This window comes from Thamnophis elegans, chromosome 5, assembly GCF_009769535.1.
Source record: "Thamnophis elegans isolate rThaEle1 chromosome 5, rThaEle1.pri, whole genome shotgun sequence".
NCBI lineage: Eukaryota > Metazoa > Chordata > Lepidosauria > Squamata > Colubridae > Thamnophis > Thamnophis elegans.
The window spans coordinates 31733298-31752398 of record NC_045545.1 but is presented as its reverse complement, the minus strand read 5'-3'; the positions used below and the strand labels follow the sequence as shown (position 1 = coordinate 31752398).

Below are 19101 nucleotides of genomic sequence, written 5' to 3'. Positions count from 1 at the left end.
GGAACATCTTGGAAAACCACAGGATGCCCTAGTAAGAGTGCATTCAGGTACAACTTCCATGTTCCAACAGGGATTAAGGTCTTGAGAAAGCTGATTTAACAAGGGCCTCTGGAAGCCCTTCTGATTCCATCAGATGCCCACAGTATCTTCTGTGAACTCAGTTTCACTAGTAAAACTTCACAAAGATTTCCTTATACCTGACAAAAAGTATCCCTGGATATCAGCAGAGTCTCCTGAATGACATTTGCCATTACTCTTTTGATGTAAAACCTGAACTTCAGTCAGACACCTCTAAGAGGGGAATACCCAGGTGAATACTCAGGTCTACCTGAGGATGAGGCAAGCTTTTTAATTGATAGGCCAGGCATTTAGCAACATCCTGTCCCTTTAATCCCATCCCAAATACATGAAGGGACACAAGTGCCACAGTGATTTGTGTTCTAGATATACTTTATATTCATATAAATAATTTTTAGGGTCTATTATCATAATATGAGGAACATTCTTCATTTTGCTCTATGACGGGGCCAGTTTAAGGAATTTGGGGTCCAATGCAACACCAGTTTGGAACCCCTCCACTGCACATAGTTTAATATTGCAAATGGATTCCAGGAAAAAGAGAGGGAGGAGGAAGAGACAGAGTTTTAGAGAAAATAGTACTTTGCATTGACAGAATGATGTGGGAGGGAACAGAATGAAACAGCATTACTTAGTAAAATCTTGCTTGGAATTACCCTATTGGTTGATCGTGAAGCAATGGCTGAATATATCTGCCCTTTAATCCCTCACCTGCTGGCCCCCTGCTAAGGTCCACTCATTTTTTCTGAAGTCCAGAGTACCTGCATCTGATGCCACCTCCTTAAATCAGCTCTGCTCTATTTTTCATAGAAAGATGTTTGCAAAGTGGAATCATGAATTCCACGTAGAAACAATGTCATCTGGACAACTTGTAACTGTCCATTAAACATCCTCTACCTCAGGGGTTTTCAAACCCACGAAATCTGTTTCTTTTACACCTGGGACCCCAAGTCGAGAGGCAAAGCACAAGTGAGAAAGCACTGCCTGGATTTGAGTGAATTTTTGTTGTTATTGTTACTCTTATTTTCTCAAATAAATCCCATCAAGTTCTGATGGGCCCATAAAGTTCCACATGTGTGGAAATTACCCACACATACATGTGAGCTGACTTCACTACCATTCCTATAAGATGCCCCCCACACCAATGGTGGGTTTCAAACTCTTTTGGTACTGGTTCTGTGTGTGTGGCTTGGTGGGTGTGGCAGGGGAAGGTTACTGCAAAATCCCCATTTCCTCCCGATCTGCTGGGACTCAGGAAGAATAGAATAAAAGGGGGGGGGGCAATCAGAGGTGGTATTTACCAGTTCTCTGAACTCAAATTTCTGTTACCGGTTCTTCAGAACTGGTCAGAACCTGATGATTACCACCTCTGCCACACACAGATAAAAGTGATCCTGAGTGGTAACAGGGGCAGGAAACTAACAGGAACCACTGGTCTACTTAGGCCAAATTGTTACATTCATTGACCTTATCTCAGAGGTAGTAGGGCTAGCATGCTGACCTAGTAAGAATTGATAACTAATACCAAGGTCATCAGGTTGCTTTATCAAAAACATTTCAACATCGTGCAATAATTTACGCTGTGTTTGCCTTTCTTTTTCTTTTCTTTGTAAGGCACTAGGCCAAAGGTATATAAGCTGTGGTCTAGTTTTGCTTAAGGCTGTTCAGTTAGTTGCTAAATAGCTGTAGTTGTTTGCAAGCATAATAAGAAGCATATGATACATCTTCAAAGTGATTTGGTTCGCTTAAGAGAGTTAGATTTTGCCACAACTCATGGAATGCAGCTTGAAAAACACTGTTGTAATGATTCAAATAATGTAAATCATTTTTTTACACTTTGGAGTTGGAATAGGGTGTGTGTGTGTGTGTGTGTGTGTGTGTGCTTGCTTAGTATGTGTGTTTAGAAAAGATGATTTTGAAGCTAAAACATGAAATGAGTTATTTCATTTATGACCCATCTTTCCTTCAGGGCTCCAAATGGTTTGCAACCACACACCTTCCTCCTATTTTATTCCCACAACAATAGATCTAGAATGATTCCTGTCAGCTGGAATGCCATAAGTCTTTAAAAATCTGACTTTTCTCTCTGGTCATTGAACCCTCTTTTTTTGGGATGGCCTTTGGCATCTATGTTGTCCAGATATGGAGGCTTCCTTCTATGTATTATTGTTTTGATTCTTAACATTTAAGCCACCCAGAATTGCTTTGGACAGGAAAATTTAGACGACAACAGCAATGAACATAATCATTCTGCTCACACAGCATTGTAAATGTGAATTCAGCATGGGCTGAGAGACAATTTCTGGCTAAAATTATCTAGTGGTTGAGGCTAAAGAGCTACCTCTTGGTTGAGGCTAAACCTGAATTTGGACTTCCCTGATTCTAGATGAACATCTTAACTACTCTGGCTGTCATCATTACACTTTTAGTTCTGTCATTTGGTTGAAATTTGATATTTAATTACATCAACAATTTCACAGTTCTTTTCCAAATTACAGGCTTAGGTGGCATCAGAAAACTTTTAAAAATGAAGATAGGAAGTTCACCTCTTGTTATCAATAGGATTATTAATCCCTATAGTTAATATTAATAAATAGTGTTTATGTTAATAATATTGCAACTGCTTCCAGAAGGCAAAAGAAAGCTTTTAGGGTGAAACTGATTAGGATCATGCCTGTTCCAGACAGCAGCACAAGAGGGTTGAAGTGTGCTAATTAACTAATTAAGGTTGTAGAACTGAGCTTGTTAACTTGCTGTTAGCACCTTTTAGGGAAGTACTGCACTGCAGAGAACAGTGGTTTTAGGAAGTGATAGTTTGGGGAGATAGCTTGTTTGAGCAATTTCTGTGTCTGCAAAGAAGGAAAATGATAGAAAGGGGGAAAGCCAAAAAAATTACCAGTTAGGCCAGTGGTATCTAACTCAAGGCCGGGGGGGGGAAGCGGATTTGGCCCATGGGGTGCTTAGATCTGGCCCACAGGCCTGCCCTGGAAACAGCGAAGGACTGGCCTGCGGTACCCCTGCCAGCAGAAAATGGAGCTTGAGGGGCCTCCCGAGCTCCATTTTCGCTGGCAGAGGGTTGCAGGAGCTGAAAACGGAGCCCAGGAGCCTGTTTTTGCTGGCAGAGCACTTGGGCCCGACATGAGTGACGTCGAGCTGGCCATGACTACCTTGGCCACACCCACCTAGACCCTCCAAGGTCAAATACAACCCTGATGCAGCCCTCAATGAAATTGCAATAGCACTTAGACTTATATTACCATTTCATAGTACTTTTACAGCTCTCTCTAAGTGGCTTACAGAGTCAGCATATTGCCCCCAACAATCTGGGTCCTCATTTTACTCACTTAGGAATGGAAGGCTGAGTCAACCTTGAGTCGGTGACAGTTGAACTGCCAAACTGCAGCTAGCAGTCAGCTGAAGTAGCCTGTAGTACTGCACTCTAACCACTGCGTCACCTCAGCTCTTAGAAAAGCAAGTTTGACACCCCTGAGTTAGGCAGTCAAGCATAGGATACCCATTAGGTCTTAGATTTTCAGGAATTATTAATAAAATGCTTTATACTACAGCTTAAATACAGTGTCTCAAAATCACAAATGTTTCACAACATAATAGGTAAATGGAAAAGAACATAATATTTTTTCAAACTGTTTATTCAAAATAGTTTTCCTATTTCCTTGTCTTAAAAACCACACAGCATAGATATTTTTATACTAATTAAGTAGTCTTCCTTAGCTCAACATCTTCAGATGTCTTCACCTATACAACTCATTACCACAAGCCAGAAGGTGATTTTCTTCTCACATGTTTAGAGAGTGTCATGTTGATGAAACCTTCTGTATAAACACTTGGATTTTAATATAGGTTTTAATGTAAATTACTATGAATTATATCTGATGAAATAATTTCCACTTGTACAATGACATATCCCTTTCTCTCTTTCTTGCTGTAGCCCCATGTTTATACGTTCTCAGATCTGCTGTGTAGGTTACTGCTGCTGTAGAGCAGATTTGAAATAAGCATGTGAAAAAAAGAGAGGAATTAGTTCTGCAAGCAGAGGTAATTAGATAAAGCCCTGTGTTCAAATTCTGTAGATCAGAATCACCTCATGAGCAACCACATATAGGAATATTAGAATTTCCACATTGTAGACTTCTAAAATTGGACTGGGTTTGGTGCAGAACCCCTTGTACACCAAGTTGCACCACTAAGTATTGGCTATGCTGGTTGGGATGGTTAACAGCATGCAAGTTCTTCATCCCATTCTAATTTTGGAGTCTCCTACAACAAAACATCTGTACCAGAGGTGGGTTGCTCCCGGTTTGGCCCGGTTCAGCCGAACCAGTAGTGGCGGTGGTGGGAGGCTCCGCCCACCCACCCGGACACTTCTGTGCATGTGCAGAAGTGTTGCGAGCGTGCATGTGAGCACGAGCCAACCAGTAGTAACCGGTTAGCAACCCACCACTGGTCTGTACTCGCCTCAAATGACTGGTAAAATTAGAAGCTGACTGCAAAGGGACCTGACATAGTATTTTTGTCCTGCTTCCTTATTTTATCACAGTGACTGGCTAGTTTTTGTGGCTAAAATATTACCAAAAGCAAAGAAAGATATTTTTGTTTTTGGGATATTATTCTTCTGACTGTATATTTTTAATGTGTTTTCTTCTTGGTTAGATTTGATGTATCAGCCATTTATCCAAATTGCAAGAAGCCCAATACTTACCTCCAGGCCCCATACTGTAAGAGTGTCTGTTCAAATTTGGTGAGTATATTTCTTAATGTGTCTCACATCCTCAAAGTACAACTATTTTTCCCAGTTTCCTATCTATGTGGTTGAACAAGAACATACAGTTTTCACAATCAAAAAAATATTTTTGAAACCAAAACAAATATTTTTTAACTTTCCTGTCGTATAATTCTCTGGAACTTTCTGATTCACACAAATGTTGTACAAAAAGATGTGGGAAAGCTACAAAAATAATCATCACTACTCTCCAGTGTCATGCATTCTGATATCCCTTTTTTATCTCCCAACACACGGTTGTATGTAAAGATCTCATCCCTATCCCAGAAATTCTTCTTCACAATATAATGCTTTATTGCTTTTTCCATTAACATACATTGTTTTTCATTTTGTATTTCCAAAAATGTGGAGCATGATGACTAGCTATTGATTGCTTGGAATACAAAAGATGCAGCCATGTTTTGCAGAAATCACACAGAGAGAGCAGAATGGATGTATCAGCTAACAACTGGAGAGAAATGTCAGGTTAGGTCAGGGCAGGGGGTGAAATTCTCCCGGTTTGGCCTGGTTTGGCCAAACCAGTAGGGATGATTGTCCCTGGTTCTGTGAACCAGTAGTAAAAAAAAGCTTCTGAGGATTGTGTAATTCAGCTGTGAGCCGCGTGATCGTGGGAAGCTTCCCCCCGCCCCCGCTTTTTAAAGCATTTTTTTCCTGCCGGTTCGGGCGAATAGGAAGGAACAAAATGCTGTTAAAAGTGAAAAAAAAAGCTTCCCACAATTATGCAGCTCCCAGCTGATCCATGCAATTGCCAGAAACTTTTTTCCTCACTTTTCAAAGCATTTTTTTTCCTGCCTATTCGCCCAAGCCAGCAGGAAAAAATGCATTAAAAATGCATGGTATGACGCATGCGCACGGGGCGCATGTGCATGCGCAGCACACGTGTCCATGTGGATGATGCCGGGCCCGTTCCAACTGTACCAATTGAAATGGGATCCATAATCCACCACTGCCACAGAACCATAGATTTCACCACTGGGTCAGGGGTGTCAAACACGAGGATCACGGGCTGCATCTGGCATGAGATGTGGCTGGATCCGGCCCACAGGGCTATCCTGGTCTACCCAATGTGAAGAGGAAAGATTAGGCCAGTGAAGCTTTGGCCCGGTCTATCCAATGCGAAGAGGAAACATGCCAGCAGTTTGGGGAGTGGCATCAAGCTGGCCACACCCACATAGTTGGCCACACTTGCCAGTCCGTCATGCCCACCCAGCCCCCCAAGGTCAACCACAGCCCTGATGTGGCCCTCAATGAAATTGAGTTTGACATCCCTGGGTTAGGTTATTGATATGTCTGGGTTTTGTTTAATGTCAGCCATTCAGAATTGACCAGACTTGAAATCAAAGTAATGCATATTTACGATATTTTTATTACAAGGTTGTAATAGCAGAATCTTGCAAGTCTGAAAAGTTGTCTCCTCTCCCTCTCTTTATCTTTGGGAACTACTCAAAATTTCCATTACTGGTTCTCCAGAACTGGTCATAACCTGCTAAATACCACCTCTGATCTGGATGGCACATAGTTGTTGAAAACTGAATTGTAGTGCTTTGTACCTGATCTAGTTCCAGTTAGTCTATTTTTTCCCCACTGTATCTATGAATGAGAGAACAATATTATCTTCATCCTTTTTTTAGTCCCGAAAATTAGGACCGGGCACCTACGTGATCGATGATGGAAGCTTCAGCTCCACTGCCTTAAAGAAGAGAGCATCAAGCTCTAGCTGGGCCAAGGCTCAGGAAGCGGCTAGACTCACCGAAATGCCACATTTTCAATTTAAAGAAATATGCCAGCAGGAGAAAGCTCGGGTGAGTGGATCTATTTAGGTCCACAGCACTGAGTGCTGATAATAGACTTTTCCAAGCATTCATTGAATCAATAAGATCTCAAAATGAGCAAGATAACAAAGCTGTTTGTTGTGGCTCCAGTACGTAAATTCCTCATATATGCTTCATTTTCAGGCCCCAGCTCATTGATATTAAGGCTACCGGGTCTGTCTGCAAATGTATGATTGACCACTAGATGCTGAAAATGATTCTTGAAAAATAATTTCTTTATTATCAGGGAGTTAAAATTATAAGAGACCTGGTAGACTTGTAGTATAGTATGGGCTTTCATGCATTTCCTTGAATATAAGTAGAAATATCTTTGGAACTGTAGAGCCTGTTTAATCAGATAAGTGAACCATGAAGGGGACTATCCATTTTAATAGAATTTAATCCCAAGTTGTTGTTTTTTTTTTGAATTACAGCAAGTCTTCCCCTTTAGGATTACCACACTGTAACCCAGTGATGATACATCCTTCTCAGCAACACTAGAATTCAGAACAATGAATTCCATCCATCTGTCTGTCCATCCCATTTCTTTGTAACAGTATTCTCTTATGTAGTCCACTCAGCAATGGTAAATATTAAGTTAAAGGATCTCAGAAGGTAACTTGTACAATGATGTGCAATTATTCTCAGAAACATATAGGTGTTGTGAATAATTTTATTACTTTCCTCCAACATTTTTGCAACCTTTACTCAAAATCTTCTAATTTATGTAAAATTCTGCATTATATGAAATTATCTATGATCTACATCCTGGGCTAGAGACAGTTTTTGATATTCCTTTACTTTCAGTTAGTGAACATTCCAATTTCTGCATGCCAGATATAATCCCTACAACTCATAAAAACAATCTAATGTTTTTTTGACCCACAGATCCCTGGCAAACACATTCACTGTCCAGTTGATCATTTGAGCATTGGGGAACATGTTATTATAGATGGGAGGAGACAAGATTCAAAACTCACCCTAATCAAAAATTCCCACTGTTCTTAGGAATGATAAAACTATAGTTGTGAGCCAGAATGCTCACATGCAATATGTATATGTGTATGTCTCTCTCTTCCTCTCCCTCCCTCCAGCCTTCCTAACAGTTGGTAGCATCCATTTTCTCAACTATGTTCTTATGTTTATTTTTCTCCAAGAAAAGAAAACTGGGACCTGGGACTTACAATCACACAGATTTTCTGCAGCTCATGGAAAGTAAGCCACGCAGTATTAGAGGAATTTGTGATACTGGAGCAGTAAGATTTAAAGACTACATGAGGGTATGATCTAGTTTTTTATTTTTGCTGTAACTAATAATTGGAAGAACATTAAAAAATAAACTAGGTTTATTTTATTATTAGGCTAGAAGGATTCATATATTCTATTACCCTTAGCACAGCCATTTGATTAAGGTGTATGTAGTTCGGCACATTTAAATGATGGTTAATGGGATAAACTGGACTACAGTTTCTTTGTGAAACATAATCATTGAGAAAGAAATAGTTCTGGACATTGATAATTAAAACATGGAGAGATGGTATGAGATCTAGAATACTTCATTATAACTGGGGGGGGGGGGAGTGGGATCCTAAATGAAGAACAGCAATTTCCAACCAAACAGAACAAAACAACCAAAAATTCATGTTTATAATATATTTTAATTTGCTGAATATGTATCTTTTTCATTGGTTCTTGCTGTGGCACAGGTCTAAAAATAAGATTATTTTAAAGCCAGTTGAAGATTATTTTATTTCCATAATGGAACTTTACATCTATAAAATCTGCATGGTAGAAAACATCTCAGCATCAGATTGCTGCCTATTTTTAATATATATTTCTTCATGTTATTTGGTCCAGGTTTTACACAATTAATCTTATTTTTTGAGTTTACACTGCAGATTGAACCAAAAACAAGTTGGGTTCACACAACATAGTTGATTAAAATATCTCTAGGTACAAACCATATAAACCCAGCCACATCCAACAATTTAGAAGACAATGCATTGGGAAATTTCACCAGGACTCTCCAGTGCAACAGTGGGAGAAGAAGCAGAACTCAGATGAGTTACTGTAATGTAAGAATATGGATGTTGAATATTGGAAGCTGAAGTTTCTCCCTACAATTGGAAGTTACACTGCATTGTTGTCTAGTACTCCTGATTACAACACGGAACCTAGTGCCTTGCTGGTTTAAATTATAACTACCTATAAGCACCAGCAAGCATGGTTTGTGGTCAGGAAATATGATAATTGTTGGCAAAAATTCTGGAGGGTACCTGGTGATTTATTTTGGGTCTAGTTAGTCAATGTATTGACTAGACTCAGGTATTTTGCCTACTAATATAATAATGACTGTGACAATGATGGCTATAAGAAAGCAAAGGTGTATGAGTAATCCTTTGTTGTTTTTAGGTTGATCCCTCCTCTCCCCCCCCCCCCACTATGTTTTCCCCATCAAAAAGACTGCTGATCAAGGGACAGATCACTCTTTCTATAGATCTGAGCTATTTGCCTGGAAAGAGTTTCTTCTCTCATTCAGCCTTGGGCTTACTCAAGGGTGTACAGTGTACAGTGTACAGTGACTGTTGGAATAACTATGCCAAGTGGCATCTAAGGTGGGCAGGAGAACAGTAAAGTAGATCAAACCAGCAGTTGCAATGATGAGAATGAAGCCCTGGCCCTTTTACACATGTATCAGCATTATGTGTTTTTATGTATAAAAGGTGGGATTTTGATTGCATGGATGCTACCATGAATCTTGGGGGGGGGGGGTAGAAATTACCACTTCCTTGCTACTCCACCTAGTAGAAATAATTTCAGCTTAGTGTCATAAAGATGTAGGAGAGTAGAGATCATTCAAGTGCCAACCTTATTTGGTAGTTATTTATTCATCTTCTTTATAGTTGGATAATTCATGTTATTCTGGCTTGAAAATATCAAAAGTTTTAGTCTGCTCTCTATGTTGTTGTCTGCAAGTATACTATCCAGCTGTGATTACATGGAGTACTGTACCAGAAATAGGCCAATTACATTTTAATGTATTGTGTTATGCAATTCAGCATAATCCTGCAATGATGCAAACTGGCAACACTCGTGTAAAAATTGCATGATGTAAAACCTGTTTTAAGTACTTGTGTCTTAACATCATTATAAATATATGAGACACATAGTTATGCCCTGATTTATGTTCTTCATTTGTCTTCCTTTCAGTGGTGGGATTTCAAATTTTTTACTACTGGTTCTGTGGGCGTAGCTTGGTTGGCATGGCATGGCATGGCATGGCTTGGTGGGTGTGGCAGGGGAAGGATACTGTAAAATCCCCATTCCCACCCCACTCCAGGGGAAGGTTACAACAAAATCCCCATTTCCTCCCGATCAACTGGAACTCGGAAGGCAGAGAATAGATGGGGTCAGTCAGAGGTGGTATTTATCGGTTCTCCAAACTACTCAAAATTTCCACTACCGGTTCTCCAGAACTGGTCAGAACCTGCCGAATACCACCTATGCTTCCTTTCCTCTTGACCTCCAAGCCATTACTCTGATATCTTTGGTATTCTCCAGTCAGCTTTATGTCTAAAACAAGCTTGCCACCTCCTTGACTAACGGAATCCAATTCATTTGTTCAGATTATGTAACCCTGATAAGAGAGACCTAAGATTGGCATTTGGGTTACAGATTGCCCATTTTCGTCAAAATAATGTGAAATCCATACTCTCTTTGTGAAATCTCTGCTGGCAAATCTCTATGTATTGCATGTATTGAAGAAAAAGAAAGAACAAGTTTGAAGAAAAAGATACACCTTTTATTCCTGATGCTTTTAGAAGCTACTGCCAGGTAGACAACATGCTTCCTCAGCAATGAAATTACATTTCTTCACCAGAAAAATGTTGACAACTGCTGTAACTAACAGGCTGAGGTTGGTAACTGCAACGCAAGAGTGACTCATGGTGGCTTAGTAGTATTACCACTATTCTACTTGCTAGAAAATAATTAGCTATCTAATACAACGATAACTGCAGGATTTTCCATGTTGCTCTAATACTTTCATTTTACTAGGATGACAGTTGTCTGACTTTCCGATGGTTTTCCAAGGAAGATTTTAGTATTTATTTATGGTTACCCTTTCTCTGTCTGACACTACTAGCTGTAATATGATAGTCCATCATACAGTTACGGAAGACTGCACCCCATTAATATATTCCCCAAAATATTTCATCCCCAGGAAAGTCTTGAAGGCAGGGGTAAGGGCAAAAAAGCCAAGATGGCAGCCATGGACACACAATCTCAGTGCTGCCCCTTTTCATATTTGCATCAAATATGCAACACATATAAAAAGAGGTAAGATTTTGATTTCAGGGTTATGGCTGCCATCTTGAGTTTTCTTTTACCCTCTATCCCATCTTTCTGCAACTCACTGTCATCAATGTGGCAAATCTTATGCTTGCAATATTAATTTTATTATTCTATACTTGTAAACCCGGTATGTGAAGTGCATATATTAATGACAGGAAATCAATTTTAGCATTTTTCTACTTAAAAGGGCCTGAACTGTTTATTATGCAGGAAAAACTAAAATATAGTCTTCAGACTGATGCTTATCTAAGCACCAATGAATGAACATAATACGTTTCTCCATAGCATGGCTGCTGTGCTTGTTATTGCAACATAACAAACAAAAGCCAAGAAATAAGTACATTTCCTCTTCTGACAAAGTCTTTATATAGCATGTTTAAGGAGACAAAGGTCAGGACAAATATATTTTGTAAGCACCACAGCTCAGTTAGCGTTGGTGAGGAATGCTCTTAATGCCAAATAGCCCTGGGTATATTTTAGGTTAAACTGTGCTTCCCTGGTGACAAAATTATAAAACTTAACCAACTCGGTTGTATAGTTATCAACTCAGTTATATAGTTATCAACCCTCATTCAAACAATCCACTGAGAAAAACTGTTGAAACTATAAAATGGCAGAAAAAACAGCCTTCTTCATGGTCGAACTCATCCCCAAGACCTGGCAGTGCAGAAAACCTCTGCCAAGTAGTAGTTATACTACAATAGTAGTGATTTAACCCAAACTATGTTATCTGCTTGATCAATGGAAAAGGAGCTATTGATGTAATGAAATTTTGCTTATGTTCCCCTTCCATAAGGATTGAAAGAGGTATCAATTCAGTAATTTCTCCCAAATCTGGATCAGCTAAGAAACATTTGTCTGTATTGTGTGGAAGGCCATATAGCGAGAAAGAGCTTTTGTGGGTATCTAATATACCCTTTGATCAGAATTCCAACAATAGCATATAGTCCTTGACTTAAGAATTTCAGGCAACCATTTCCTGAGCATGTGTCTTCCAGCATAAATAGCAATTTTTGTTAGGAAATTTCGTTGAACTTTTAGAAATAATCTTTTGCATATCAGTAATCTTTCAGCCGCAAGTCTTATCCACGGGAGCACCAGGAAACAAGTCTGCTCCTGCTTCTGCATCCCTTTCCCCAACTTAAACATAACCATATGCCTCTCTTTCCACTATAACATAGGACTTTGTTTCCCTGAGAAGACTTCAGCATGAAAAGGAGGGAAAATCTACCTAAAGAATGGCTGATAATGTTATATAGATCTCATTAGGTCATATTAGAATGAGGTGGCCGGATGGAGTCACCAAAGCAGTAGGCGTGAGCTTAAATGGACTCCAGAGGATGGTAGGGGACAGGAAGGCCTGGAGGAACGTTGTCCATGGGGTCGTGATGGGTCGGACACAACTTTGCAACTAACAACAACAAGGTCATATTAAATTAAATAATGATAGTCAACCTTGGACATACATATATATAAAGCGCTATCTCTCCCTCCCTCCCTCCTTTTCCTCCTCCCTCTCTTTTTCTTGATACTCTTAGGAATGTTATCCTGGCCCTGGCACCTATGGAAATCCTTATGTCAAACTACAAGAAAGGGAACAAACCCCAGTCACTGATTTAGGAATAATGGATAGTAAAACTCCTAAACAATTCACCTTGATCCATGCGGCAAGTATATCCTCTTGATTTTCCACCTCACTGCTATATGTGATTAATACTCCCATATAAGCAACAACTCAACAATTCATTTGTTGAATATGGAGTATGAACCTTTCCCCTTCTATACCTCTCTATAGTCCAACTGTGCTTTGGCAAAAAATTTAAAAATTATTTTTGCTTGCATCCTCCTGAAGCTCATCACACCTGAGGCCATGAATGGGACAAGCATAAATCATTTGAAGCCAAAGAATCCAATGACAGCTGCAAAACCAAACTGCTCAAAAGCTCCTTCATGTTACTGGCACAAAATTGAATAAACTTTTCTTAATGGGTTACAAATAGCTTTGCAACCATTCAATGGCAGTGCTTATTTGACCCTTACTTGACCCTTGTATGTATGTATGTATGTGTGTGTGTGTGTGTGCGTGCGTGCATGCATGCATGCATGCATACATACATACACACACACACACAGTACATACATACATAATACATATATATATATATATATGTATGTTTGTGTGTGTGTGTATGTGTGTATGTGTGTATGTGTGTATGTGTGTATGTGTGTATGTGTGTATGTGTGTATGTGTGTATGTATGTATGTGTGTATGTATGTATGTATGTATGTATGTATGTATGTATTTAGTGTCACAACCCCTGGTATGCCCAAATATGGGAGAAAGCATATTGCTTCCTTTCTCTGTCTATCGGCTCATTACACACACACACACACACACACACACACACACACACACACACACACACACACACACACACACATATATATATATATATATATATATATATATATATATATATATATATATATATATATATATATAATGTGTGTGTGTTTGTAGATTTTCATGGGTGTAGGTATGCTGGTCTTGTTGTATTCGGGTATTTTCCCATGTAAGATTGAGATTGTCTTGGCAATGTTTCGGCGAGGTCTCACTCGCCATCTTCAGGCTGGGCTTGGGGCTTAAAGCGTGGTCGGAGCGGATGACTTTCTATAAATCTTGGTGAGTGTGTAGAGTGCTGGCTTTGTTTCAGTAAGTGGAATGATTGGTCGTGTGGTTGTATCATGATTGGTAGATTGGTGCTGATTGGTGCTGGCTGTGTGTCTGTTGTTGTTTCCTGTTGTAACGGCCTGGGTGATGGGTGGGGCTCATTTGTTGACTAGGGCTGGTTTCCAGATTTGATAGGCAGGAGGTATCATCACGTTTATTCATGTTGTGGGGTGTTTCTCTATTTCAATAGCTTCCATAATTATTCTCTTGTTGAAGTGTTCAGTTTTGCAGATTAACCTGGTTCCTTCAAAATTAATTTCATGTCCTCGAGGAAGAGCCAACGTCATGACGGAACATCATGCAGACTCGACAGTCCAAGTCCGCCAATGACACTTTTGCCCTTGGATGGTCTGGCAGGACCTACACCATCCCGAAGAGATGGTGACTGGGAAGGCAAAACCTTGCTGGTTGCAGGGACACTGCAAAGTCCCTGATTGACCCAAGGGTAGCACTTCTAACCGGCGGCAAACAGGCAGCCCCTAGGCTGACATAGTCGGAGACGGCTGCCAAAGGAAGAGAAGAAGTGAAAGCGTTCCATCTGGTGAGGTTTTTCTTTCTTTCTCAAGATTGCCCTAAGAAACTTTTTTTAAAAAAAATAATAATAATTAGTCCTCTAAGCAAGAACAAAGCAGCAAATTTAATCCCTATTGGACTGCCTTAGAAAGTTTGTTGTTCCTGCTTGTAATGATGTTTTGTGGATTGAAGTGATTACAACATTTCCTGTTTCTGCGCTTGAAGTTTAAGGACTGATCTTTTTTCCTTTATTTTTTTTTAGTACCTTAACTTTTTTCTTTTGGCTTGAACTAAAAAAATTTCTTACTTTAACAAATTTCTCCTTCTATTTGTTATAAAATCTTATTAAAGATACTTAAGGAAAAAGCATAAAAAATAATAATCGAATCTGCCATTTGGAAGCCTAAGCCTGAAGTTGTTTTTTTTTTTGAAATAATGTTTCCTTTGTTCTTCTCTATTTGGCTTCACTGACCTTGCAACGGAAGGGTTTGGACTCTTGTTTATAAAACCTGATAAAGACTCAAAGGTATGAACAGCGTTTTGCAGGTGCTTTTGGAAAATATTTTGGCACGTGAAGCAAAAGAAAAGAAAAAGACAAGAACCCTTCTACCTTAAAAAACCACAAAAGAACTTGTGCTTAAGATTTAAAATAAATATAGATATATCCCTCAAAAACTATTCACAGGCTAGAGTGGCAGATCCCTTTTTCTTTTTCTCTATATTCCCTTACATTTTGAAAAATGGATCAATATTCAGATGAAGAAAACTTACTAATCCAAAACATCCCGGCTGGATTCCAAAACATATCAGAAGGACTTGAGAGATTTGATAATGAATGGGATAGTTTATGGGGCATCACAGTAAAACAGGAGGTGGTTGGAGCCCCAGAGATTAAAGAAGAGAATGAAAATATAGAAAACAAAGACAAGATGCTAGATGAACCCATTAATGGAGTAAATGTGAGTGAAAGCAAAAAGAAGGGAAGCTGGAAAAGTGACTTTGACAACTTGGAGCTTTTTCCCAAAATCCAAGCCACAGGAGAAAAAAGAGAGCGAAAAAGATGGAATTAAGAAGACAAACCTATCCAGAAATAAGTTTGACAACCAAAGTTAAGCCTGCATTAATAACAACTCAAGGGCAACAAAACTACATGAGAGATCCTTCAAGCTACAAAGTGTGGAGAGAAGTTTTAAATTCTGAAAAGGTGCCAAAAAGAGAATTGACACAACTGCTGGCGAAAGAGAAAGGACCGTTTTGCTTCTGGAAAGACACTGGTTGATAATGCTAGTCAATGATAATAATCAGCTAACCTTTGATGATTAATAAGTAGGGATTTTAGTATTTTGTATTTTCTAGACTGTTTTAGATTATCATTGAATGTTTATTCGTTAACATATAAATTACTATGATATTAATAATGAAACAATAACCTTAATTAGGATAAATAACCAGGCCACAAATTGTAAATTGAGATTTGGTGAAAAGACTTATAAACCTTATAAATTTTTGTTTAGATCTTGTTATGAAGGTATATATAATTTGGACCAGAAGAGAGGAGACATGTTATGAACAGTAAACAATTGGTTCTTTCTTTTTTCTTTTAACTATAATAATAAGGAAATGTTAATGCATACTTTTGGTGATTATTAACTAGAAATGTCAATATCTTTTAGACTGTTTTAGATCTTAAATGGTTATTTTGTTAACACTTATATTAATAAGTTTCTGTTTAGAGATGGTTATAAAGGTAAATCTCTTTCAGGCCTGTGGAGAGGAGAGGTGAAAAAAATAAATAATCTTTAGCTAACTACAATAATAACAAAGAAATGTTAATTGATAATATTCAATGATACAAGCAAGTGCGAAAAGTAAAATGGACAGAAGCGTTAATTTGTGAGTGGGAGGAGAGGGGGAGGGAATGTTAGATATATTTTTAACAATGTCAGTAGGTGGCTGTGTCCTTAAAACTCTATTAAATGAAAATGGTGGAATAGTGATAGTAAAATATATAAATTCTAAAATGTACAATTTAAACTGAATGAAATATATGTGATTGTGGAAGAAATGCACGAAATATACCTGTAACCAATGGATACACTTTCTACAAGATGTAATGAACGATGATTTTTTGTGTGTTTTCCTTCAATAAAAACAATAAAAGTTTCTTTGAAAAAAATAATAATTTCATGTCCTGTAGCTTTAAGGTGCTGGAAAAGGGAGGAAGTTTTTTCTTTTTTTTTCTTACTGCGTTCTTGTGTTCTGCTATGCCAACATCTTAAGAAACCCCAAAGACAAAATCCAGCTAGAAAACCAAGGAGTCTACGAAATACCATGCAAAATCTGCCCTGCAACATACATAGGACAAATGTACAGGAAAATAAATGCACGCTCGCCAAAATGTTGCTAAGACAATCTCAATCTTACATGGGAAAAAACCCGAACATAACTATTTCTAGATAGGGATCAATGTTCACCTGCCTAAAGGTAGCTGTTTACATGTGCCTCTGTCTGATACTTTTTCTTCTGATTGACTTTAGGGAAGCGGTTTGGGACCTGGTACTTACAATATCAAAAATAGTATGGATGAGATGTTGAAACGTGTGGTCAGTATTCGAGGTCCCTATGAAACCTTCACTGGCAACAGATCAAAGCCTATGGTTTCTGGACATTTTGCTGGTGATGTATGTGTTCTCCCTTTTCTGCTTGCAAAGAGTTCTCCACAGTTTGGTTAGTGATATGTAGACTTCCCCAACTGAATGCTCATCAGATTTATTAGATTAACACTTTGATCCATGATAGCCATTGGCCATGTTGCCTATGGATGATCAAACCTGTAGGTAAAGATTTGGGAAGACACCAAATTGGGGAAGGCTACAATTTGACCGAGACAACTTCAACAATGGAGTTAATCCTTTCTCCCACTCACTTAAAAAAACCCTCTAGGACAGGGTGTCCAATCTTGAAGACGTTTGGATTTCAATTTCTCCAGCCAATAGACTCTACGATTTTAAGAAGAATAGAATTAAGAAATTTTCTGGTTGGGAATTTTCTAAAAAAAAAAAAAGTGATAAATGCTGTAATATTATAACTGAAACAAATAATGAGAGTCAAGTTACATTTTGCAATCCTGTATTAGATATGCATTATATGAGACCTACACTCAGCTATTTAAGGAAGTTTAGATTCAGAAAACTGAATATTTCAGTGAAAATATCACACTGTGTTTCCCTGACAGGAAGACAACGCTGAATTTAAGACCATTTTCAGAAAAAGGAAGATCAGAAAACAGAATGTTTAATAATGGGTTTATTACTACTCTGGAGGGGTGCTAAAACTGTGCTTCAAAGGAATCTGAACAACAGCTGACAAGTGTGGTGAAGCAGCAGAAAAAGAAGTGACTTTGGACATCCTTACCATAACGCTTGCATCAAACTAGGCTGCTTTTGATCCCTGGTTTAGCACTCTTCCAGAGCAGTAGTAAATTTATATTCAAGAGAAGCATGAGTAAAAGCTGAAGTCAAATGAATATAACCAGATTACACACATGTCTTTCAGCTATTTGGTTTAAGTCTGGTTTCAAGCTTGCAGTAGTTCTATGATAGATTAATTGAATTGAATTGAATTGAATTGATTTTATTTGTAGGCCGCCCTTTTCCCTGAGGGGACTCAGGGCGGCTCACAGAAAACCAGGGAGGGGGGAATACAGCACTAAGACGACAACACATAATAAAATAATAAGCAACATGCATACAACATTCGGGCGGGGTAATGGTCCTTATCCCCAGGCCTGACGGGTGAGCCAGTTCTTCAAGGCTGTGCGGAAGGCCTGGACGGTGGAGAGGGTACGAATCTCTACGGGGAGCTCGTTCCAAAGGGTCGGGGCCGCTGCTGAGAAGGCCCTCCTCCTTGTGGTTGCCAGCCGACATTGGCTGGCCGATGGAATGCGGAGGAGGCCTAACCTATGAGATCTTATAGGTCGTAGGGAGGTAATTGGCAGAAGGCGGTCTCTCAAGTATCCAGATCCACTGCCATGTAGGGCTTTATGGGTGATCAATAGCACCTTGAAGCGCATCCGGAGATCGACAGGTAGCCAGCGCAGCTCGCGGAGGATAGGTGTAATGCGGGTGAATCGGGGTGCACCCGCGATCACTCGCGCGGCTGCGTTCTGCACTAGCTGAAGTCGCCGGATGCTCCTCAAGGGCAGCCCCATGTAGAGCACGTTGCAGTATTCCAGCCTAGAAATCACGAGGGCCCGAGTGACTGTTGTGAGGGCCTCCCGGTTCAGGTAGGGTCGCAACTGGCGCACCAGGCGTACCTGGGCGAATGCCCCCCTGGTCACAGCCGCTATATGATGGTCGAATGACAGCTGTGAGTCCAGGAGGACTCCCAAGTTGCGAACCCTCTCTGAGGGGTGTAAAATTTGACCCCCCAGCCTGAGTGTTGGATTAATGGCCAAATTTTTGGGAGGAAAACACAACAGCCACTCGGTCTTTTCTGGGTTGAGCACAAGCTTGTTAATCCTCATCCAGTCCATGACGGCTTCAAGCCCCCGGTCCATTACGTCAACCGCTTCATTGATTTGGCACGGGGCGGACAGATACAATTGAGTATCGTCCGCGTATTGATGGTATCTAATCCCGTGCCTACGGATGATCTCTCCCAGCGGTTTCATGTAAATGTTAAATAGTAGGGGGGATAAGACCGAACCCTGCGGCACCCCATATTTCAGGGGCCTTGGGGACGATCTCTGCCCTCCCACTAACACCGACTGCGACCTGTCCGAGAGGTAGGAGGAGAACCACCGTAACACGGTG

General features: G+C 39.6%; 1 protein-coding gene across 1 annotated transcript in view; it reads left to right on the top strand.

Moving 5' to 3' along the window:
• Positions 1-19101, top strand: part of LEXM (lymphocyte expansion molecule) — a 32400-nt gene that overhangs the window by 1024 nt on the left and 12275 nt on the right. The window contains exons 2-6 of the mRNA XM_032217318.1: positions 4750-4837; positions 6511-6681; positions 7848-7970; positions 12582-12710; positions 16825-16968. Of these exons, the coding sequence (XP_032073209.1) occupies positions 4750-4837; positions 6511-6681; positions 7848-7970; positions 12582-12710; positions 16825-16968 (655 nt within the window). The remainder of the gene's footprint in view (positions 1-4749; positions 4838-6510; positions 6682-7847; positions 7971-12581; positions 12711-16824; positions 16969-19101) is intronic.